This window comes from Microtus oregoni, unplaced genomic scaffold, assembly GCF_018167655.1.
Source record: "Microtus oregoni isolate MIOR12 unplaced genomic scaffold, Mior012 000021F_ref0000039, whole genome shotgun sequence".
Classification (NCBI taxonomy): domain Eukaryota; kingdom Metazoa; phylum Chordata; class Mammalia; order Rodentia; family Cricetidae; genus Microtus; species Microtus oregoni.
In genome coordinates, this window is record NW_024543080.1 from 5,816,130 (window position 1) to 5,839,229 (window position 23,100).

The 23,100-nt window shown below is 46.7% G+C and overlaps 1 protein-coding gene across 1 annotated transcript in view; it reads left to right on the plus strand.

Moving 5' to 3' along the window:
- Nucleotides 1–518: 518 nt before the first annotated feature.
- Sdad1 (SDA1 domain containing 1) overlaps nt 519–23,100 on the plus strand; it is a 28,234-nt gene continuing 5,652 nt past the window's right edge. Inside the window, exons 1-21 of the mRNA XM_041671500.1 lie at nt 519–700; nt 5,657–5,761; nt 6,243–6,341; nt 6,506–6,616; nt 9,054–9,125; nt 9,199–9,299; nt 10,053–10,110; nt 10,901–10,975; nt 12,587–12,688; nt 13,651–13,720; nt 14,800–14,903; nt 16,124–16,181; nt 17,656–17,714; nt 18,509–18,585; nt 19,252–19,349; nt 19,454–19,530; nt 20,097–20,223; nt 20,890–20,981; nt 21,100–21,290; nt 21,391–21,475; nt 22,569–22,730. Coding sequence (XP_041527434.1) covers nt 611–700; nt 5,657–5,761; nt 6,243–6,341; nt 6,506–6,616; nt 9,054–9,125; nt 9,199–9,299; nt 10,053–10,110; nt 10,901–10,975; nt 12,587–12,688; nt 13,651–13,720; nt 14,800–14,903; nt 16,124–16,181; nt 17,656–17,714; nt 18,509–18,585; nt 19,252–19,349; nt 19,454–19,530; nt 20,097–20,223; nt 20,890–20,981; nt 21,100–21,290; nt 21,391–21,475; nt 22,569–22,730 — 2,013 coding nt within the window. The 5' untranslated portion in view covers nt 519–610. The remainder of the gene's footprint in view (nt 701–5,656; nt 5,762–6,242; nt 6,342–6,505; nt 6,617–9,053; nt 9,126–9,198; nt 9,300–10,052; nt 10,111–10,900; nt 10,976–12,586; nt 12,689–13,650; nt 13,721–14,799; nt 14,904–16,123; nt 16,182–17,655; nt 17,715–18,508; nt 18,586–19,251; nt 19,350–19,453; nt 19,531–20,096; nt 20,224–20,889; nt 20,982–21,099; nt 21,291–21,390; nt 21,476–22,568; nt 22,731–23,100) is intronic.

Genomic DNA, 23,100 nt, shown 5'->3' on the forward strand with positions numbered 1-23,100 from the left:
TTAATTCTCATTCATTTGTGCCATCCTAAAAATGCGGAGCAAGGTGGGAGGGATTGGAGGAGTGAAAAGCATGATCAAATATATTGTATAAAATTATTTTCAATGAAAAAGAATGTTGAGATAATGAAACCTGCTCTTGCATATGGAAGAAAAACCCACAGTTTTGTTTTTTTTGTTGTTGTTGTTGTTTTTTCGAGACAGGGTTTCTCTGGCTTTGGGGCCTGTCCTGGAACTAGCGCTGTAGACCAGGCTGGTCTTGAACTCACAGAGATCCGCCTGCCTCTGCCTCCCGAGTGCTGGGATTAAAGGCGTGCGCCACCACAGCCCAGTTTTAACCTGCAGATTGTGTCAAAAATATCTGGTGATAAGTAGTAGCGACGGCCCAACGGCAGGGGCCAATAACGTGCAGATCCCAACAAAGCATTGCAAGCCGGGCGGATAAGTTTGAGCCTCTGCGGCTCCCGTAGCTCGGTACGGCTGGCCCGGTGTCCCACGTGCTACTTCCGGTTACACGGGACACACGCGTCTAAGCTGTTGCGGAGACTCGGCAGTGACTGGCGGAGCCTGCGATTTCCACCAGCTGCTCGCCTGGAGCTCGTCTGCAGCCACCATGTCGGGCAGGAACAACAACAAGCTGCCCAGCAACCTGCCGCAGTTACAGAACCTGATCAAGCGGGACCCGCCGGCCTACATCGAGGAGGTGGGACTGCTCCCTGGGGTCCTCCCGGAGGCTTCCGGGGCCCTCGGGAGGAGAGCGGGGTGTGGGGAGGGAACGCTCCCGGGGACTCGCTTCCCACCGCTTACAAACCTGCCGCCCTGCGGACCCCACTGCCATTGAAACACTCTTTAAGACCTGTTGCCTCCGGGTTTATGCAGCCGCCCCGCCGAGGTGCCGAGGGCCGAAGAGGCTGCGCCCCAGACACTCTACATTAGTCCCTGAGATTTGATGAGCCGTGTTTAATTTAAAGGTGCTATCCACAGACGGCCGCTCCCGAGTGCCCCAGGCTCTGCCAGGAAGAGCAGAGAGTTTCAGATGCCTGGGCCGCCGTCAGATACTTAGAAGGTGCAGTTAAGCCAGGGTTGAAACTCACTGGGAGGGAGCCAGCTAGAGTTGAGAAGATGCTTTGGGAAAAGATGAGGTCGGTAGTGACATTAGGCCCACGCTGTGAGGGACTTAGCACTTCAAGTGTGTGACTGAGAAGAGACGAAATGAAAGGGGTAACTTTGTGCTGTTAACCTGGTAGACTCTTCAGACGCGCGATTGTCTTAGAAGCATTAAACCCTCATCTCAGCCGGCTGCCATTAGGTTCCTTCGACACTGTGCTTTTGGTTTTGAGTAGATAACTCAGCTCTTCTTTTAGTGGTTCTTCTCCAAATTTGTGTATCTTTCCCTGTGAATACTGATGCGATTGTTTTTGCCAAAACAGAGTACCGAACAACAAAGTGGCAACAGGCACGGCTTTCCAATGGCCCGAGTCCTGTTATTCACAGCCGAGTGAGTTAAGAGTTCCTGCAGCTCTTTTTCCCTTATTAATTTTGTGAGTTAACTTGCAGAGTGGTGGGTTTCATTTCAACACTTTTATACATACATGCTGTGTTTTGTTCTTATGTGTCCTCCTTCTATGCTACCCTTCCCAGTCTTCCCAGTCCCCTTCTTAATGGTCCCCTTCCTCTCCCCAAACAACCCTTGCTTTTGTATTGATGTCAAATATATCTCAGTTCCCTGCACCCTTTTAGGATCTCTTCCTTCTGGGGAGTTGACTCTGGTCAAGAGCACTGATTGCTTTTCCAGAGGACCCAGGTTTGGTGTCCAGCATCTACCTGATGGTGCATAACCATCTGTAACTCCAGTTTCAGGGGATCCTACATCCTCTTCTGGCCTCTGGACACGTGTGTAGACATACATACATGTAGGCAAACATTCAATACACATTAAAAAAAAAAAGAATCTCTTCCCATATTCCCTTTTCTGATGTGTCACAAATGAAAATTTAAATCCAAATTCTTCTTATGAGAGGAAACATGGGCTATCTCTGAGTCTGGCTTATTTTCTTAACATAACGATTTCCTCCCAATGTCATGGTTTCATTGTTGCTCCTGGGTGGGGAAAAAAAAGTGTGTGTACCAAATTTTCATTCCACAGTCTTCTGTTGGTGAACACCTAGGCTAGTTCTGTTTCTTGGCCATAGTAGGTAGTATACCAGTAAACACCAATGTGCAAGTTTATCTGTGGTATTTGATTGGATTCCTTTTGTTAATATACTCAGGAGTGCTATAGCTAAGCAATATGGAAGGTCAGTTTTTAGTTTTTCCATAGTGACTATTTCCATTAATTATACGTACATATATATCATTATATATATACATATATATATTGTAACACACACACACATACATTTCTGTTTTCCCACGTCCTTCCAGCCTTTGTCCCTATTTTTCCCCTGCTGACAGCCATCCTGACTGAGGTGAGATAGTCTCAGATGATTTTAATTAATTTGCATTCCCCTGATGGCTAAGGATGTTGCGCGCTTTTTCAGATAGTTATTGGCCATTTGCTTTTCTTTGGAGCACTGTCTGTTCGGTTTGTTAGTCTGTTTGATTGGAAGATTTGTTTTGAAGTTTAATTTATATGATTCTTTATATATTCTACCTAGCAGTCTTATGATTGACTAGGGGCAAAGCTTGTTTCTGCTGTCTTGTAGGTTTTCCTCACTGGGCTGATTTTCCCTTTGCTGTACAGAACTTTTTTTTTAATTGCACACACGCCCATTGATCAGTCCTTTGTGCTGTTGGAGTCCTTTCAGAAGGCAATTAAGAACCACCTGTTTCACAGCTGACCCAAAGCTCTGGTTCTGTTTTTGACTAGTTGTGTACCCAAAGAAGGCTAAGTAACAGCTTTTGTATTTTAATATTCAAGAAGGTAATCACCTCCTCCATTCATTTTGAGTATATGTGCAGATCCACGCATGCACACAGTTTAATATGGCAATACATTTCTAGACATGGAGGATATGGGGACAAATAGGACATGATTGAGCCTTGTCTTTTTGGACTTCCATTCTAAGGAGGACAGTGCATGTGTAAGGTAAGGGCTGGAGAAGGTAACCCTGGGTGAGAGCATTAGAAGAGAAGGCTACTGACTCTCGTGAGTGGGGAAGCCTTTTCTGCAATGGTGGTGTGAGCCCAGCGGATCAAAGCATTCTAGGCAGGAGTAGGACTGGCAGACTGTTGTGGAAAGAAATGAAGCAGGAACGCCTGTTATCCCTTAAGTGTAGTGTGGGGTGTTAGATGGTGGTAAGCAGTTTGGATTTGACTTTTGGTGTTTCTGGGAACCATTGAGGATTTAAATCAACTGGGTACCAAGCATGGATAGTTCTTGAAGTTTTCCTGACAAGAAGAAGGGGAAATGGAGTGGAAGCCAGAGAGTGGAGTGGGATCCAAAGTTTCTCATTACATGGTGGAAGGAATGACATTCCGTGAACTACGGCTAGGGCGGAGATTGAGGCGAGATTTAGGACTAAGTGGGCCAGTCAAGGGTGAGAAAAGGAGTCCATTTGGAAGGAGAGTAGCACTCTAGAAGGTAGCATTAAGGAACAAAGAGGACACATACTGACTCGGCCATGGTGCAAGAAAATGATGTCGCAGTGCTGGATGAAGGAGCCATCTGTGGTCACTGGGAGAATCAGGATGACTGGGCTACTTCAAAAGTCCTGGTTGCCCGACTTTACCCTCAGAGTTCTGGGATACTGGTGTGGAGGTTAGAATGAGAGGGATGAGGAGAGAGTGGAGCTTTGGGCATTGTGATGACGGATTTGCATGAAGGACAGAATGGGCTTGGTCCTCCTCATGTCAAGGCAGACACTGGTAAGTGGGCCCTGGTTGGAGCATTGAAGGAACTGGGAGCAGGATTGGGTTAGGAACGTGAAGAGTTTGGGTGTCAGTGGTGATAGGGGGACAGGTGAGAGGTCACAGCTGAAGCATGGTGTTGGCCTTTTAACTCTTAAACTCCGAGAAACTGTGGGGACTAGGAAAGCCTGATGACTAAGAAGTGCTCTCGTAGCCGGGCAGTGGTCGCATGCCTTTAAACCCAGCATTTGGGAGCAGAAGCAGGCGAATCTCTTTGAGTTCAAGGACAGCCAGGGCTATGTAACACAGTGAAACCCTAACTAAAAAAATAAAGTTCTCTGTGTGTGTTTGAATGTAATTGGCCCCCATAATCTCATAGGGAGTGGCACTATTAGGAGATGTGGCTTTGTTGGAATGGGTATTGCCTTGTTAGAGGGACTGTGTCACTGTGGAGGTGGGCTTTGAGTTTTCCTGTGCTCAGGATACTTGCCAGTGTCTCCATCAACTTCTTGTTGCCCGCAAGATGGAGGACTCTTAGCTCCTCCAGCACCACAGCTGCCTGTGTGGCACCAGGCTCCTCAGAAACTAGCCACCTCAGTTAAATGTTTTCTTTGTAAGAGTTGCTGTGGCCATGTGTCTCTTCATAGCAGTAGAAACCATAACTAAGACAGTATGTGAATGTGTGTGTGTACTTGTCACACAGTTAAGCATAGGGACTGTGGGAAGCTGGGGTGTAGTTCAGCATGGAACACTTCTCTAGCACACTCGAGGGCCCTCAGTTCCATCCCCAGCAGCAAATATGGACGACAATAACTATAGGGCGTGGACCTGAGGCTTGACTCCAGTTCCAGTTCCAGCAGTAAACTGGCTTGTTTGTTGGGTCAGATGAGGCTGTGTATATCATGAACCTGGCACAAACGAAGTGCTTAGTAAGTTGAAGCTGTGGCTTTATTCTTGTTCCTTCTGTCTTTTACCCTTGGCTTTGTTGTTTTGGGGTTGGGGTCAGGTGGGATTGGCGTATGCACACATGTGCCTCGTGTGGGGGCCATGGGAGGATGTTGGATGCCCTAGATTCTCATTCTGCCCAGTGTCATCCTTTTCCTGGTTCTGAGCTAAGCTAGTATTCGGTACGCCCCAGAGATCCTGCTGTCTCCATCCCTCACACGGGTGTGCATGGGTGCTGACGTCCACATTCAGGTCCTCAGGCTTGCACAGCCAGCACTCCAACTACTAAGCCATTTTTCCAGCCCTGTCTTGGGTGACGATGATGATTCTTCTTCTTCCTCTCCCCCTTCTTCTTTTCTAGCTTTAAGAAACTGTGTTGAGTGTCTCGGCTGCATGTACTATGTGCACGCATCCCTGTTACCCTCGGAGCTTTGAAGAGGGTGTCTGATCCCATGGGACTGGAATTGTGATGGTTGTGAACCATTGTGTAGGTGCCAGGCAGTGAACCAGGCCCTCTGCAAGAACAAGCGCTCTTGCGCTCTGTCTTTGGTTCTTAGCATCTCTGTCTAGGGCTCCAGCATGAAGCTTCCGTGGTATTTAAGAGGGTGACTGACTAGAAGGTGTCATGTCCTTCAGGTGTACTCCACACTTAGTGACCTGGCATCTTCCTGCTGATCCAGGTGCCCTTCATACACAGGTCATGTAATGTCAATGGCAGAACAAGGCCAGAATCTGAGTTCCTGACTCCTGTTCACACTGTCTCATATACCTAGGTCTTTTTCTCTGTACCACTGGCAAAGGTGTGTGCCAGCTTGTTACTCTGTATAAAAGAGTGTGACAAACTCTGTTCTCTTTTCCCCTACAGTTCCTCCAGCAGTATAATCACTATAAATCCAATATGGAGATTTTCAAGTTACAGCCAAATAAACCCAGCAAAGAACTGGCAGAGCTGGTGATGTTTATGGCACAGGTAAGAAGGTGATTTCTCAGTGAGACGAACAAGGTGCAGACTACCACCACCCCACCCCATCCCTGGTGATTTCTCAGTGAGATGGACAGTGAGGTGCAGACTACCACCATCCCACCCCACCCCACCCCACCCCACCCCACCCGTGTTTTCCAGCCTTTGTGTGGAAACTTAAATTTTTCTAAAGCCTTCCCTTTTGTAGCTCTTTTCTTCCTAAGATAGTTTAGAGAATTTTATTGAATTTTTAACACAACCAACCAGAACAAAAATTGATCAAAAAAATTTTTTTAATTCGTCATACAGGCAGGTTCTCAGTGTGCTCCATGCATTTTGCCAAAACTACTGGAACAGTGAAAGTAGTAGAAAAATTACATGCAGGGAAAGCTGTCGATTGAGAGTTCTCTGCCTCCGAACCAGCCCTTCCCTGAGTGCCGCTGAAGTAGGGGAGAAAAGCCGCACTGACAAGAGCCCTGCTTTCTTACAGATTGCCCACTGCTACCCGGAACATCTCAGTAGCTTCCCACAGGAGCTGAAGGAGCTGCTCTCCTACAACCACACCGTCTTGGACCCGGATCTCCGCATGGTAGGAGCGTTCAAAGGTCCTGTGCATGCGATGATGGCGAAGTGAGAGCACCTCCAGCGAACGTCTCTGCAGCGCCTGGGGAGAGCAGATGGGACGTGCACGCTGCGTTTCCTCTTTTGATTAACTTCACCCTCAGCTTAGTATGTTTTCTTTTCCTCCCCTAGACATTTTGCAAAGCGTTGATCTTGCTGAGAAATAAAAATCTCATCAATCCATCGAGTCTGCTGGAGCTCTTCTTCGAGCTTCTGCGCTGCCATGACAAGCTCCTGCGGAAGGTAAGGAGCGGGTTTGTTCCCTGCGTTCCTCTCCTGAGCTGACATAGCTGAGTTCAGAGTTGCGGAATTGTTGACTTTGTTTGATAGGGTGACAGAGCTGGTCCTTCAGCAGGAGCAAACATCATACATGCAGTTTAGTACTGATAACCAGCACTTGCTGAATGCCACTCTGGACTAGCCCTTCATCTCAGGCTTCAGGTATACGCTTATTCACAAAAACCTGAGCTAGAAATCTTCATTGTTAATGCTTCACAGACAGAGGCAGACGGGTTGAAGCACAGCAAGTGACTTGTCTCTGGTCAGACGGCTTCCACATGTATGGAACGGACGCTTAAAAGAAATCCCACACTAGCTCAGAATTGAGAAATAGATGATTATTTATTTAGCGGTAAACTCACAAATCAAAATTCTCTGCTTGAACAGAGAACAGAGATCGAATCCAGCAATCCGAAAGAGCAGCTAGGGAAGAAGGGGCAGACGCAGGCTCTGCATCTGCATTATAGCATAGGAGGCCATGCCCCATTAGGTGTAACCACAAACTGTAAGGCTTCCTACAGCACACGTGCAGGGCTAGACCATGAACCCTAGTCTCTTCATGACTTTGTTGTGCTGGACATGAGGGCACACACACACCAGCTGGAACCAACCCTCACAATAAAACTTTTTTGTTGCAATAGCATTTTTCTATACCTGTATATTTGCTTAAGATAAGAGCTGAAGGCTTATAAAACAAATTTCAGAAAGAAAAAACTTAAGTTTGTATTCATTAAGTTAATCCCTCATACCAAATGTCAGGAGACTACTCTATTTGATTTGATCATTTGTAGTCGTGGTCTCCATGGGACCGTGTTTTGGGACTAGTGAAGTTTATAGTCGGAACTATTTTGCATTCAGTCAGATGCTTGCTCCTCTTTACAAAAAGTTAGGAACTAGAGAGGTGACTCAGTGTTAGCACTGCTGCTCTTCCCGAGGATCCAAGTTCAGTTCCAGCACCCACGTCAGGCAGTGAGGACCATCAGTAACTTCAGCTTCAGGAACCTGACACCTCTGGCCTCCGTGGCACCCACACTAATGTACACATACCCACATGCAGGCACACATAACTATATATAGTTAAACATAATAAAATACACCTTTTGCCGGGCGATGGTGGCGCACGCCTTTAATCCCAGCACTCGGGAGGCAGAGGTAGGCGGATCTCTGTGAGTTCGAGACCAGCCTGGTCTAGAGAGCTAGTTCCAGGACAGGCTCCAAAGCCACAGAGAAACCCTGTCTCGAAAAACAAAAAAAAACAAAAAAAAAAAAACAAAAAAAAATACACCTTTTTATATTCAGCCATAGTTATAGTTAATGCATTTTTTAAAAAAGATTCCTTTTTATTTGTGTAGGTGTTTTGCCTACGTGTGTATGTGTACTACATACATTCATTGCCCACAGAGTCCAGAGAGGGTGTCAGGTCCGCTAGAACTGGAGTTACAGACAGTTGTGAGCCACCATGTGGGTACTGGGAACTGAACTTGGGTTCTCTGCAGAAGCAGCCAGTGCTCTTACATCATCCATCTCTCTGGCCTTCTGTGCTTTTTGTTTCTGGGTTTCTGGCAGTGTTGGAGATTAGTCCAGAGCCTTGCGGTTGCTAGAAGTACTCTTTGACTAAGCTGCATCCCAGCCCTTGAGTTTTTCAGACAGGGGTCTCGCTGTGTAGTCAGGCCTGAACTTGACCTTGTTGTAATCCAGATGCGATGCCTTGAACAGTCTTCCTACCTCTGTCTCAAGAGTGCTACAGGATCACATAGTTTTGCCTGTTCCTGTTCCTGGTGTTTCACCTAAGTGGAGTCATACATTGTTTTTTGTGGCTGTCTTCTTGTACACAGTGGTGTATGTTTGTATCCTTTTCGTTACTAAATATTCCATTGTATTCCCCTGCCGCATGTTTACCCATTCGTCAGTGCTGTTCAGCCAGTGGGTGTTTGGGTTGCTTCTCCTTTTTGCCTGTTGTAAACAAAGGATTGTGACTGTTTTTAGAACGGGTAGGGGGTGGGTTTTCTTTTCTCCAGGGTAGACTCGTTCATTTGGTAGTTCCACTCATATCCCCTGGAGGGCAGCTTTACCTTTAGCTGTTTGTTGCTTCTTTTTTAAAAAAAAATAATTTATATAACTTTATGTGCATTGGTGAAAGGTCTCAGATCTCCAGGAACTGGAGTTACAGACAGTTATGAGCTGCCTTGCCATGTGGGTGCCGGGAATTGAACCCCTGTCCTCTGGAAGATTAACTAATGCTTTTAAGAGCTGAGCCATCTCTCTAGCCCGAATGTTTGCCTCCTTTGGCTCTCTTCTGTTATAGAATGAAATAGGAAAAGCAAAGTTGTCCTGTGCGTTGGTGCGTTTCTCCGAGATGAGAAATGCTCATCTGTTTCATGTGTGGGCTTTGTCTCCTCAGACGCTGTACACACACATCGTGACCGACGTCAAGAACATAAACGCCAAGCACAAGAACAATAAAGTGAATGTGGTAAGTGCCCTTCCTTCTTGTACTCGAGGCTTTGTGCCGTCTGCATTGAGTCCTCATCCTCCTCGTTCCCCAGGTGCTGCAGAATTTCATGTACACCATGCTGAGAGACAGCAACGCGACTGCAGCCAAGATGTCGCTGGATGTCATGATCGAGCTCTACAGAAGGAACATCTGGTAACACAGGAGTTTTTCCATGAGAGACAGACACACGCATGGTCTGTAGGCAGTTTAGGTGCATCTTTAATTAGAGATGGGTGTGAGGGGCACAGCCCACGGTGGGCAGGTGCTCCTGAGTTATCTAAGAAAGCGGGTTGAGTAATATGAGGAAGAAATCCGATAAGCAACCCTCCTCGGGGGCCCCCGCTTCAGCTGTGGTTGAGATTTTGCAGAGTTTTCAAGTGTGTGTGTGTATGTGCGCGCGCGGGAGTGCACAAGTGTACGTGAGCACGTACGTGCACATGCGTGTGTGCCCCCTTCAAACTTGACGTCCTATTGCTGTCTTCCTCAGTTGCTCCTTACCTTATACCTGGTACAAGGTTTCTCAGTGGAACCTAGTTGACTCAGTTGAGCGAGCCGGCTTGCTGTGGGGGTCCCGGGTCTGCCAGCAGACAGGCCGCCATGCCCCCTGACGGGAGCCCTGGATCGGAACTCCGGTGCTCATACTCACATGAGCACTCTCCTAACCAGCCGTTCCTCCAGCTCTGGGTTTGCTGTATTGTTTTCTCCTCTGAGTTGTTGGCATTTTTGTTTTTTCTTTTTTTAACACTTATCCTGTGGCACCAAATATTCTTCACATTGATGGCTTCAAGCTTTGTGATGAAGTTTTGTACCTATGCGGTCTCATTTAGGGGTTTGTCACTTTAAGTCCTAGAATTGGCCATCCTAATGTCAGAAGGACTCATTGTTCTGTGCTGTTTTCTCTTCCAGGAATGATGCTAAAACTGTCAATGTTATTACAACTGCCTGTTTCTCCAAGGTCACCAAGGTGAGCTGTAGGGCTATCTATTGCTGAGGGTGAAGTGGAGCTGGGTATGTCGGGAGGAGATGGCTGCCATTTACTCCGTCATGCTTTACAAATTCTGGAGTTGTAGCTGACTCGTCTAAAGTGTGAGCCAGGAAAGCGACTGTAAAAAGAACCACCAGCCAACTGAACTGCATTATATCCCCCTGTGATAGCCGGCGTTTTTTCTGTGGGCTCTGGCCTGGTTGAGAGAAACTCAGAGAGCATGTGGCTTGTCAGAAGGGCTGTGACGGCTCCTTTCTTGGGATGCGGAGATTCTCTGCAGTCTACCTGAAGGGTGATTGTATAGAGCCTGAAGGTCACTTCTGTTTGTTGATTTAAGTCCGTGTTTATCAATGGGTACGAGTGTCTGAAGACGTGATTAGATGCCCCAGGTGTGGCACCAGTGCCTTAGCTACGCGTGTGCTGGGAGGCCCGCTGCCCTTCCGTTTGTCCAGGAGAGGGCTGACCTCTCCTTTCATGTGATATGTGCCTGACAGTTCTTTATCAAATAAATGATTGGTTTTGGGGGATCCTGGGTGTGGAAACCCGGGATTGGGCTTACTCTCAAGCGTGTTTGCTGCCCTTGAGCTGTGTCCCTCGCCTCATCCTAGTGACGGATGTTATTGCGCGTCTGTGAAACAAGCGGCCCTCCTTCCCACCCTTTGAGACTTTTTCTTCAGACACAGCAGTCTACGCATGTGGGGTGGAAGTGTAGGCATAAGTCTGTCTGTTCTTGGCCGGGTACTTTGACTTGTTTCTTGTTGGTCTTTAGATATTGGTTGCTGCTTTGACCTTCTTCCTTGGGAAAGATGAGGAAGAGAGACAGGACAGTGACTCGGAATCTGAGGTGGGTTGAATGCAGGGCCTTAGAGTTGTTGCTCCGCTGAGTTCAGTCTGTCAGACCTTTAGATGCTGACTCTGAAAGGACAGACGTGACACTGCCTAGAGAGTTCTGCCGGGCCGACGCTTCAATTCAAAACGTTTGTTCCTTATTCCTCTTATTTATTAGCAAGACTGACTGAAATGTGGCTCAGGTTCACTCGCCCCTGCTCTGCGCTCTGAGCTGTTTCTACCTGTACATGTTTAACCTTAGAGGAAGAGAAGATGCCGGCAGTTTTGGGGTGGTCCCAACATCACAAACGTAGGACAGAAGAGTCTTTAAAATTATTGCGGTGTGGGGGCTGGAGAGATGGCTCAGCGGTTGAGAGCGTTGCCTGTTCTTCAACAGGACCTGAGTTCAATTCCCCAGCAACCACATGGTGGCTCACAACCATCTGTAATGAGATCTGGCGCCCTCTTCTGGCCTGCAGGCATACATGAAGGAAGAATACTGTATACATACTAAATAAATAAAGCTTAAAAAATTTATTTAAAAAAAAATTACTGCGGTGTCTTTAAAATCGAAGAAGTAAAAAGATATATTCTAAAAACACATACGTGCAGGACTAGAGCGGTGCCCTAGTGGTAACAGGCACTTACTGCTCCTGTAGAGGACCAGAGCTGGGTTCCCAGCACTCATGTTGAACACCTACAGCTGTGTGTGACTCCAGCTCCAAGGGGCTGAACACCGCTCTGTTCTCTGTAGGGATCTGCAGGTTCGGGTGCACATGCACACAAATACAAATTAATAATTTTAGCATTGTGGTAACTAAACCAGGATCTCCTGGTAACTTCTTACTATATTTCATTGTAAAAACTTTGAGATAATTTAGACAAAGTAAGGGGTTTTCTTGACTTTTGGTTATTTCTGTCATATTTCCTTCCTCCCAGGTAACCGTTTTGTTTCCAGTGCATTTATGTTTGTACAGAAAGTCCTGTGTAAGCATTTAGCAGCTGTATGTATCATGTACACACTACAGTGTGCTTTGTGTCAGTGTATGCAGATGCATTTTGTTTAGATCTGTGAATATTCCAGAATATTTCAGAATATGAATGTATTATACTTTAAGCGTTCTTCTATTGATGAATACATTTCCAGTTTCCTACAAATAAAAGCAACATTGTATCTGTATATCATACTGAAATGAAGGATGCAAAAATCATTGCTGTAGGGAAAATGTGTGGTCTGTTTTTGCATATGTGTGCTGATTTCCTGATTTTTAAAAGGTTGTATTCATTAGTGGGTGTGTGAAAAAAGTCTAAGAATCAAAATTAGGGGCCAGAGAGGTGGCTCAGCTGATACAAGCACTCATGGAGCAATTCCATTGACCTGAGCTGAGTCTGTAGAAGCCATATTAAACAACCAGACTCCTGTAAATCCAGCTCCTGGCCACTGAAGGCCTCTAGTCTACGTGGACACCTACACTCTCATGCACATGCTCACAACAGACACACACATACACATAAATAAAAATTAAATAAATCTTTAGAACAAAACTGAATGTAGTTGGGAGGCCTATACACTGCTCCTGTGCAGATTTTCCTTGTTCCCAGTTTCCCAGTGTACTTTGTTCTTTAGGATGAAGGACCCACGGCAAGAGACCTGCTGGTGCAGTATGCCACGGGGAAGAAGGGCTCCAAAAACAAGAAGAAGTTGGAAAAGGCAATGAAAGTGCTGAAGGTGAGGTCCGTGCCTGGAAACTGCAGTCAGATCCTCAGAGTGTGGAGTATGCATGGGTTTTTTTTTGCCTGCTAAGGTTTTGAGAGAGAGAAAGAGCATTGAAAACAAACAAACCTTAGAAATGGATGGTGAGTTGTAAGCACTGACATTTTAGATAAATAGGTTATGTTCAGCTCTGACTGGTCAGTAAGCTCCTGGAATCTACCCATCTCTGCCTTCCCAGAGCTTGAGTTATAAAATAGACCACCGCATCCCTCTTGGTGCTGAGGATGCAAACTCTGGTCCTCGTGCTTGCATGGTGTGGTGCTAGTATTTGCATCTTTAAATTTCTGTCTCACACATTTTCATAGCTGATATATTTTCAAAGCTTTTTTGTTGTTGGTATTGTTTGTTTGGTTGGTTTGGTTTAGTTTTTTTGAGTCAGGGTATCACTATGTAGCTAACTCTGGCTGTGCTGGAACTCACTCTGTAGACCAGGCTGGCCTTGAACTCAGAGATCCACCTGTCTCTGCCTTCAAAGTGCTGAGATCAAAGATGTGTGCCACCACACCTGGCTTCTTGCAAATGAAAAGAGGTTTTTAGAACAAGAATTTTTCTTTTGAGCTAGTTTAACGGGGGCAGGGAAATGGCTCAGTGGATAAGAACTCCACTGTGCAAGCATGACCACCTGAGTTCAGACATCCAGCACAAGCCAGATGTGGCTGTGCACATCTGTAAGCCTAGGTCTGGTGGGACAGGAGACCGGTGAGTCCCTGGAATTGGTAACCAGTCAGCCTTCCTAGAAACAGCAAGTCCAGGTTCAGTAAGAAACCCAGTCTCAGAAAGACAAAGAACACTGACACATTCCCCTGCTGGGCACATAGCACACAGTCAGTCTTGGACTGCTAATGGCTCGGGACACAGTTTGAGGACTGGCTAATTCATAACCGAGGGGTTTTGAATGGGTTTCTGTTCTCTTTCAGAAACAAAAGAAGAAGAAGAAACCAGAAGTGTTTAACTTTTCAGCTATTCATTTGATTCATGATCCCCAAGGTACCATAATTACTGCTTCTGAGTTCCTTGTTGGCCTTATCACTTCCTGTTAACTTACTACTCTTTAGACCAGTTTTTTTTTTTAATTGAGTTACCTCGGAAACTGGGTAAAGTACAGATTCTGGTTCATTAGGGCGTAGGTGTGGCTTTGGAGTCTGCACTTCCAAGAAAGTCCTGGTAGGTTGGCTGCTGGTGGCCTGCAGAGCACACTCTCAGAAGCAAACTATCCACTATAGAGGTCGGTGCACAGCATCTCGGGAATCTGCGTTTAGGAAGATGTGTGTATACACATGCACAAATATGCACGAAACAACAATTAATGGAAACAGGCCAGGAACGGTATATGGGAAGGAAGGGGGAAATGATATGATTATAACCTCAAAAGCTAAAAGAAATTATTTTAAATATGTATTTTAGGAATCCAGGGCTCTGAAGAGTTGCTCTAGCGACTAAGAGCACTGGCTGCTCTTGCAGAGGACCCAAGTTTGCTTTCTGGCACCCATGTTGGGTGGCACACAATGCCAGCCTGACTTTAAGGGATCCTCTGAATGTGTGCACATATGTGCATATACATGCATATACATAAATAAAATAAGTAACTAGTCTCTAACAAGTGTTCAAAATCACCTTGAGTGTTGGCACAGCACTCAGGAGGCAGAGGCAGACAGATCCCTGAGTTCTACGGGCCAGCCTGCTCTACACAGTGAGTTCCAGGGCAACTAAGGTTATGTAGTGAGACCCTGTCTAAAAAAAATCTTAGGAGGGCTGGAGAGATGGCTCAGAGGTTAAGAGCATTGCCTGCTCTTCCAAGGGTCCTGAGTTCAATTCCCAGCAAACACATGGTGGCTCACAACCATCTGCAATGGGGTCTGGTGCCCTCTTCTGGCCTGCAGGTATACAGACAGAATATTGTATGCATAATAAATAAATAAGTAAATAAATATTAAAAAAAAATCTTAGGAATTCTTAAGATGAATTTGGGTACCGTATTTGATCTCCTCGTGTCATGCCCTTTCCCTGTGCCTGTTAAGTGCTGTCTGCAGCCATGAACCCATAGTTCTCTGATTGTTTCCTTCCAGACTTTGCGGAGAAGCTCCTGAAGCAGCTGGAGAGCTGTAAGGAGAGGTTTGAAGTGAAGATGATGCTCATGAACCTCATCTCCAGATTGGTGGGGATTCACGAGGTGTGGACTGTGCTGCTGCTCTGGGGATGTTAGCAGTTACGTAGAATGATGGTTTAAGTTTTAATCCTCAAAGCCATTTGCACAGTTAGAATCGGCAGAGAATCCAGCCTTCCTGTCTGAAAACAGCTGCTTTTATTTACCACTCATTCCTCTCCAGCGTGTGTGGTGCTGACCTATGCACATTCAGTTCACGTGGAGCCATCACGGGCTCCCTCTTGTTACTTCCACATGTGTGTTCCTGAGCCAGGATAAACGACATACTAATATTGATTCTTGCTGCTTTTCAGTGTGCCTAACCCTTCCTGATATTAACTTCCAGGTGTCTCTGGTAGGGGTTGTACGTTTGCAAAGCTGGGATCCCTGGGTATTTTTTGGTATTGAGTTAGATTGCAAGAGCTCCTTGGTGGTGTTTGTGTGGATACTTTCAGAGTAGCTACATTTAAAAAGGATCACAAAGTGACCCTTGAAAGTGTTCTCTTAACTGCTTTATTTTTTTTCTCTTATGTGTATGGGGGTTTTGCCTGCATGTACTTTTGTGTAATACGTATGTTCAGTGCCCATGGAAACCAGAAGAGAGCATTGGCTCCTCTGGGACCAGAGTTTCAGATGGTTGTGTTTCTCCATGTGGGTGCTGGGAGCGCGAGGTCCTCTGGAAGAGCATCCAGTGCTTTTAACGCTTGAGCCATCTTTCCAGCCCGGTTTTCTGACACAGATGTCAAGACTGGTTCTGTTGTGAGATTGTTCAACATGCTGGTTTCTTGATCACACATACAGAGTTCATAGTTCTTCCTGCAGCGTGGCTGGACTAGAGGAGAGCCAGACTGTCAGGTCAGGGCAGTCTGACAGCACTGGGGCCACTCAGTCTAACCCTGCTCTCACCCCAGGGGCTTTAGGACCAGTGCTGCTCCTGCTCTGCCTCCCTTCCGTGAACACCAAGACAGAGCCCTACAGCCAGGCCAGGGTCAAAACTAGAAGAGGGCTGGGTTTTGTTAGCCTTTCCCTGCTTTGTCTGCTCTTTCTCTCACCTGGTGAGATAGCAGGATAGTGCTGGGGAGAGAATTCTTTCCCTGGGTTACTGCAGCGCATTGAATTCACCTGTGGTGGGATCGCTTACTGAGACTAAAATGAGTCAAAGTGATTCCCAGTACATTTATCTTGGTAATGAAATGTCATGCTTAAGTTTCATAAATATTGAAGTCAGTACATTCTTCTCTCCACAGCTTTTCCTCTTCAACTTCTACCCTTTTGTGCAAAGGTTTCTGCAGCCCCACCAGAGAGGTAACGTGCCTGTGTGTCTGATCCTTGGCTGTGCCCTAATAAGTGGCAAGTCTGTTCTATTGTCATTAAGGACAGATAGCGTTGTGTGTTTTATATAGAGAAAAGAAAAATGGAAGGCTGATGTTGGAGGATCAGGACCTCAGGTCAGCCCTAACCACACACATATCCCCTATTTTTAAAAAATAGTAAAGATGAATTCTTGATTGCAAGTCTTTTTGTAATATAAATTCTGTCAAAAATTCTAGTTTGGGGGCTGGAGAGGCGGCGCCTAAGTTAGGAGCACTATACTACTCTTGCAGAGGACCTGTGTCCACTCCCACGCCCACATGGTGGCTCACAACTGTCTATAACTACCGTAGGAGATCTTCTGCCCTCTTCTGCCCTCCACAGGCACCACACATGCATGTGGTACACACATACATGTGTAGGCAAAACATCCATACACATAAAAAATAAATAAATTGTAAAAAAAAAAAAAAAAAAAGGACCTAGTTTTCCCCTTTAACTGTAGCATTGTAGTTACAATTAACATTGTAGTAACATGCCTTTGGTTACTGGTCTCCATGGCCCCGTGTGCCTTCTCTGTTAGCAATGATGCAAAAGCAGGGAAAGACGGTTGCTTGTTTTGCCCAAACAGGAAGTGGACATTTGAACATCTGACACGAACCTTGCACTGTGCTAAGTGCTTTCTGTAATCACTCGATGAAATTGATAAGTGGCCTCTTTGAAGTTCAGAAAGTGACCACGGTCATTCAAATGAGTGACAAGTCAGCTTTGCCTCTTTCCCAAAGGCCTCCTTTGTTTTTTTTGTTTTTGAAGCGGGGTCTCTAGCCCAGGCTGGAACATCAGAGGGCCTCCTGCATGGGCCTCTCGTAGGCTACACTTAGAGGCATGAGCCACGCGCCTGGTCCAAAGGCCTGTTCTTTCCATGGACTATGCAGCCTCTTGGAAGAGAGTGTGTTCACACATGTGCGTTTGTGTCTGTCCAACAGATGTTTGTTTGGTGACTTATTTGATTAGTTTGCTGCTTGAGACCAGATTTGGTGTGTAGCCGTGGCTGGCCCCAGTCGCGGGGTCCTACTGTCTCTGCTGCCACTCCTAAGTGTTAGGACTGTACGTGTGAGCTGCCACACACAGCCCGCACAGAGCCCAAGAGCTGAGGTCATGGTGACCATAAGGCAGAGTCCTTGACAGCGCAGTGTATAATATCCAGGTCAAGGGTTTGGAAGAGAAAAGCAGAGTAAGGGCAATGGTGGGTATGGGGGCAGATGCTCTGTTAGCCTGTGCAATCACGGAGGGCAGAACAAAAGACCTGAAGAAGCCCAGAGGTGAGCCCAGGACATAGGTAGGGGTTGGTCTTCGGGTGAAGTAAGTTAAGTGATGGCCATGCGATAACTGAGTTTGCTTGCCATGTTGCTGTAGTCCTTGGAGGCAGATGATAATGTGTATGCTTTCTTGTCTCTTGTGCTTTCAGAAGTCACGAAGATCCTTCTGTTTGCTGCACAAGCCTCTCATCACCTGGTGCCACCAGAGGTGAGAACTCACTACGACCTCCAGAATAGGGACATGGAGCACGCACGCACACAGATCCAGTGTAGTGCGGTGCTGCCACCCAGGTCCAGAGTGTGCAGTGCTGCTGCTGGGCATATTAGGGTTTCTTCCCAGAGTTGCTGTCTCTCCTATTCCCTTTCCATGAACAGAGGAAACCTAACTCCTAAGGAAATGTGATAGAAGTTAGCTATACAGTTCATAGAAGGGGAACAAGCTGAGGATTCTGACTTTAACAACCAAATTATGTATGTCTCGGAAGGTCCAAGAGTATTTATAACTTCATGGTGATTATTGTTTAAGCTGATAATTCTTTGATTAACATTGAATTATCCTGTGTCAAAGCAAAGTTTTGTTTTGATAGTATCATTTTTAAAAACAATGTAATGGAATATGTGCAGTAAGAAAGCGGAAGTAGCTGGGCACCAGCACTCAAGAGGCAGAGGCAGGCGGATCTCTGAGTTGGAGGCCTAGAGTGTTGAGGTCAGTAGAAAGGAGAGAGCTGTTTCATTGAGGGATAAGATGAGAATTGGCTCCTGCAAATTCTCCTTTGACCTCCACACATGTGCCCTAGTATGCACTGAGGTGTGTGCACAACCACACACTAAAGTATCAGAATTTTACAGAAGGAAACAATGTTAGAGGACATTGTGCCCAACGCTGGTAACCTTTGCCTGAAGTATAACCCAGAGTACTGAGTCCCTCACTTGCCTGGGTTTGGTGCTCTGCTCCGGAACAAGGGCCTCTCACCCGACTCACCTCTTTTGTTTCCAACTCAGATCATTCAATCGCTGCTCATGACGGTGGCCAACAATTTTGTTACTGACAAGAACTCTGGGGAAGTCATGACTGTAGGGTATGTACAGCATGCGTGGGACTGTGGATGTGTTTAATAGACCAACATGGGCAGTTGTTAGAGCTGTAGCTTCAGCCTCTAGAAGAGCAGTCTTCTCAGGAGGCTTGATGTTTTCATTTTATTGATTAGATTCTAAGGAGAGACTCAGATCAAAAATACTTGTCCTTGTGATCAGCATGTGATGGTTTGCAGTCAAGGACTGTTTAACGACCTAATGCTTCTTTTTCTCCTCCCATGAAGTTCCCTTACACTGGGACATGTGATTGTTAGTGAGTCACTCTGAAGAGAGGCTGGAGAATTTCTGTACCCCTCTGGGTGACTCAAAGGGCTATGTGTGATACACTAAGCAGTTACTTTGTATCTCCCTTGCAAACTGATGCTGGGATAGCAGCCCTAAAGACCTTTAACCCTTTTGAGCTGACTTTATGCCTCTCTTTAGAGTGGGTGAGCAAACGCTGCCATGATTTGTTGTGCCCAACACTGGTCCTTGTTACACTGGCAGAGCATGTGTGACTGTCGGGAATATCAGCCTGGACGGCTGTTCACGTTCTTTCTCGGCCACATTGCAGGTTTAGTGTCCTAAGCCTGTGAAATCCAACCTGTGGTCCTTTTGATTTTTGAACATAAAATTACTCTTTTATTTTAAATTTATTTTTCCTTTTCCAGAATCAATGCTATAAAGGAAATAACAGCTCGATGTCCTTTGGCCATGACTGAAGAACTTCTCCAGGACCTGGCTCAGTACAAGACACACAAAGATAAGAGTGAGTTGCCTGTTGTTCTCTGTGGGCCAGCGGCACAGTCGTCCTGCCTTTACCTCTCAGTGGTCTTTGCTTCGACATTTCTAGTCAAAAGTGGTGTTTTACAGACGTAATGATGTCTGCCAGAACTTTGATTCATCTCTTCCGGACACTGAACCCTCAGATGCTGCAGAAGAAGTTCCGGGTAGGTGAAGCAAACTTGGGGTGGTCTAAAGATTCTAAAGATTGTGGTCAGACGTGAGGGCAGTGCCTGCTGGTCTCATGATAGGTGAGCGATGCTTCCGTGGGGAGTGTGCGTGATGCGTGTGTTCTGTTCTTCAAGCTTAGGACGCCATTGATTGGATTCCTTGGTCCTCGACCCTTGTGACCAGCACACGCTCTGTGATGAGGCTGAGTCTTAGGGTGTGCTGGCTTTCATACTTGACAGTGTTGATGCTGTGGACAGGCTGGCGTCGGCAGTGCCCGTCAGCAGCTGATGCACAGCCCAGCCGGGTGCCGCCTCTTGGCAGAGAGGGAAGCTTTGTAACACAAAGAGGTGGCATACTGAGACTTAAAGCCAGGGGGCAGTTATCTGTACAAAAGCCAGTTTCTCGGTTTAGATCCGAAGGCAGTGAGAAGTGACCTGCGTTCTGCCCGGCTTTACGCTGTTGGCCTGACATGTAAGCAGGTTCCTCTCACCCTAGAGGGCCTTGCATTATGAACGTTTCTTTGAATCTAAGCATCTTAGTTTTAAATAATTTTCTCTTGTAGGGTAAACCTACTGAAGCCTCCATTGAAGCAAGAATACAAGAATATGGAGAGTTAGATGCTAAAGATTACATTCCAGGAGCAGAGGTTCTAGAGATTGAGAAAGAAGAGGATACAGAAAATGACGAAGGTTCATTTCCCTTGTCTTGCCTTGCCTTTTGCTGGGAATTGAACCCAGGTTCTCACTTATACCACAGAAGATCTGGCTCCTAAAGCTACCTGGCAAGATCAGGGTGCCTATGAGTGGTTGTGTAAATGCCGGACCAAAGAGCTGTGATGCTCTTGTATCCTGGCAGCCTCCTTAATGAAGGGTCTTCAGGTCCTTTTGTATCTGGAAGCCTTTTCTGTACTCCAGGTCACTGGAGTTGTTTCTCCTACATCTTGAGTACATTGGGTGAGTTAGACATATACATGCTTCAGGCTCCAGTTAAATGTCTAGGTATAGTTCTGATGGACAGCAAGGGGATGCTGGCGGGCTCTCCATGATTCCGTGCAGGCTGTGTTTTCTGGCATGTGACTTAACTGAGAGTTTGTCCCTCTGTCCCTCTTTGAGCTGTAAGAATTAGATAAGTCACTGTTAGGTTTTGGCTGTTAATATATACTTGGTCAGTGCTGGGTCCCGACTCCTTAAATTAACTAAGTCGATGTGGCATGTGGCAGTGATGTCGCCCAGTTGCTGGTCAGTGGAGTAGCCGAGGTTCATTTCCTTGCTTTTCAACGTTGCTGATATAGCTCACCTTGCTGTGACTGCCCGACCTGAAGAGGTAGCTGTGTCAATGTGTTCTCTTTCACACAGATGGATGGGAGAGCGCCAGCCTCAGCGGGGAGGAGGAGGATGGTGAGTGGGTTGACGTGCACCACTCTTCTGACGAAGAGCAGCAGGAAATTGTAAGTCCACGTGACCTCTCTCAAGGGTGTCACTCTGCCAAGATGCCATGTTTGCTGGGCCATGTTAAAATTTCACTGAAGCTGGTAGTCATTTTCCTTTTGGCGTATGCTTTTCCAGGCCAAGAAGCTGGAGAGCATGCCCATGGAGGAGCGGAAAGCCAAAGCTGCAGCCATCAGCACGAGTCGGGTGTTAACACAGGATGACTTCCAGAAAATCCGCATGGCGCAGCTGAAGAAGGAGATGGATGCTGCCCCTGGGAAAGCCCAGAAAAGGAAATTCATAGACATTGACAGCGACGAGGAGTCCAGGTGAAAGTGGCCCATGCCCAGATCTGCAGTGGCTGGCGATGGAAGAAAGCATCAGGGGAAGGGCTCACCATCATTTTGTATTTTTTATCCCTCACCACAGGGGTGAATTGCTGTCTCTTCGGGACATTGAACGCCTTCATAAAAAGCCCAAGTCTGACAAGGAGACAAGACTAGCAACTGCCATGGTGAGTGGGGGCATACCCTTCCCCACTCTAAACAGGAAGTGGATAGGAGTCTTAATCCCCAGTGTGTGTGGCTGTGAGCTTCCTGGTCCATGCCCACCTGCCCGCCTGCCCTCCCTCACTCACTTACACCCTTTAAAGGTATAATTAACACATAACAGTTGAATTAGGTGGTTTTTTGTTTTGTTTTAAGGCAGGCAGGATCTTACATAACCCACACCCCAGGCTGACCTAAAGCTTTAATTGAGGATGACCTTTGGATTCCTGACCCTCCCGCCTCTACTCCCCAGGTGGTTTACAGACCTGTGCCTTGCTTGGTTTATGCAGCTCTGGGAAAAGGACCCGAGCCTGTGCCTGCTAAGCAAGCATTCTACCAATGGAGTCACCCCAATTAGAGGAGAGCTTTTGTGGTTTTGTTTTTTGGTGTACTTTTTGTTGTTTTGAGACAGAGTCTTTCTATGTAGCTGTCCTGGAACTCTCCATAATGACCAGGCTGGCGTTGAACTCAGGTCAGCCCTCATGTCATGTGCTGGGATTAAAAATGTCCCCTCCATCCCTGACTGTGAATGAGTTTTGACAGCTGTATTTAACCCTGTGACTACCACCCAAAACAAGATGTAGAGGACAGAAGTGCAGTCTTGCGTGCTCATGGTCAGAGTGCTTAGCACATTTATTAAAGCAACAGAGAAATGTGGTCACAGTCAGAGTCGGCCTGCGGCTCGTGCTGTTGCTGCTCAGTTCGTGCAGTGACCACGCTTCTGCTGCTTTCTGTGCCTCGGCAGTAGCTTCTCCTCACTCTCGCAGTCTGTGAATGGAGCCCCACGTGGGCAGTTAGAGCCATGTGCTTTCTCCCCCACTTTTCCACACACCGACCTCTTCCTCTTTCCCACCTGCCAACCCCAGCTCGGCCTCTGGAATTAGACTGAATCGGGAAATTTCCTTTCGCTGAGCTCCATCCTTGTCTCTGTTGGATTGAGTGCCAGGGAGCAAGAGCTGCACTTTGTCTTGTCCTTGGCATCAAACAGAGGGATTAGATAATGCCTGAGGTGTGTTGTTCTTGAAGAAATACTGAACACTAATCTCTTTGTACTAATAGGCAGGAAGGACAGATCGAAAGGAATTTGTGAGGAAGAAAACCAAAATAAATCCATTTTCCAGTTCCACAAATAAAGAGAAGAAGAAGCAGAAGAACTTTATGATGATGCGGTACAGCCAGAATGTCCGGTCAAAGACCAAGCGCTCCTTCCGGGAGAAGCAGGTGGGTTCCGCGTGGGCCTGAGTTCAGCAACATAAAGACAGCTATGTTTTACAAGAGGGCTGCCTCTGACGACCACATGCCAAGTGTGCTTGGGGAGGCTGGGAGCAGTCAGGGTGGGATTGATGGGGTCACCATGTGACCTGTGGGTGACCCTGGATCGTCATCTCTGAAGTGAAAGAATCAAGCTGGGTCCCCTCTGAGGTGCATTCCCATGCCCTGTGAAGTAGATTGATTGATCAGGAAGCACTCTTGGGTGTGGACCAGCTCAGGAAGGCAGTGCTCAGCTCAGCACACAGTTGTGAGTTGTGATGTCTGTGTTCTGTTCGTGCTTACAGCCTGTGGGATTTCTGTCCACTGTAGCTTAGCTGCT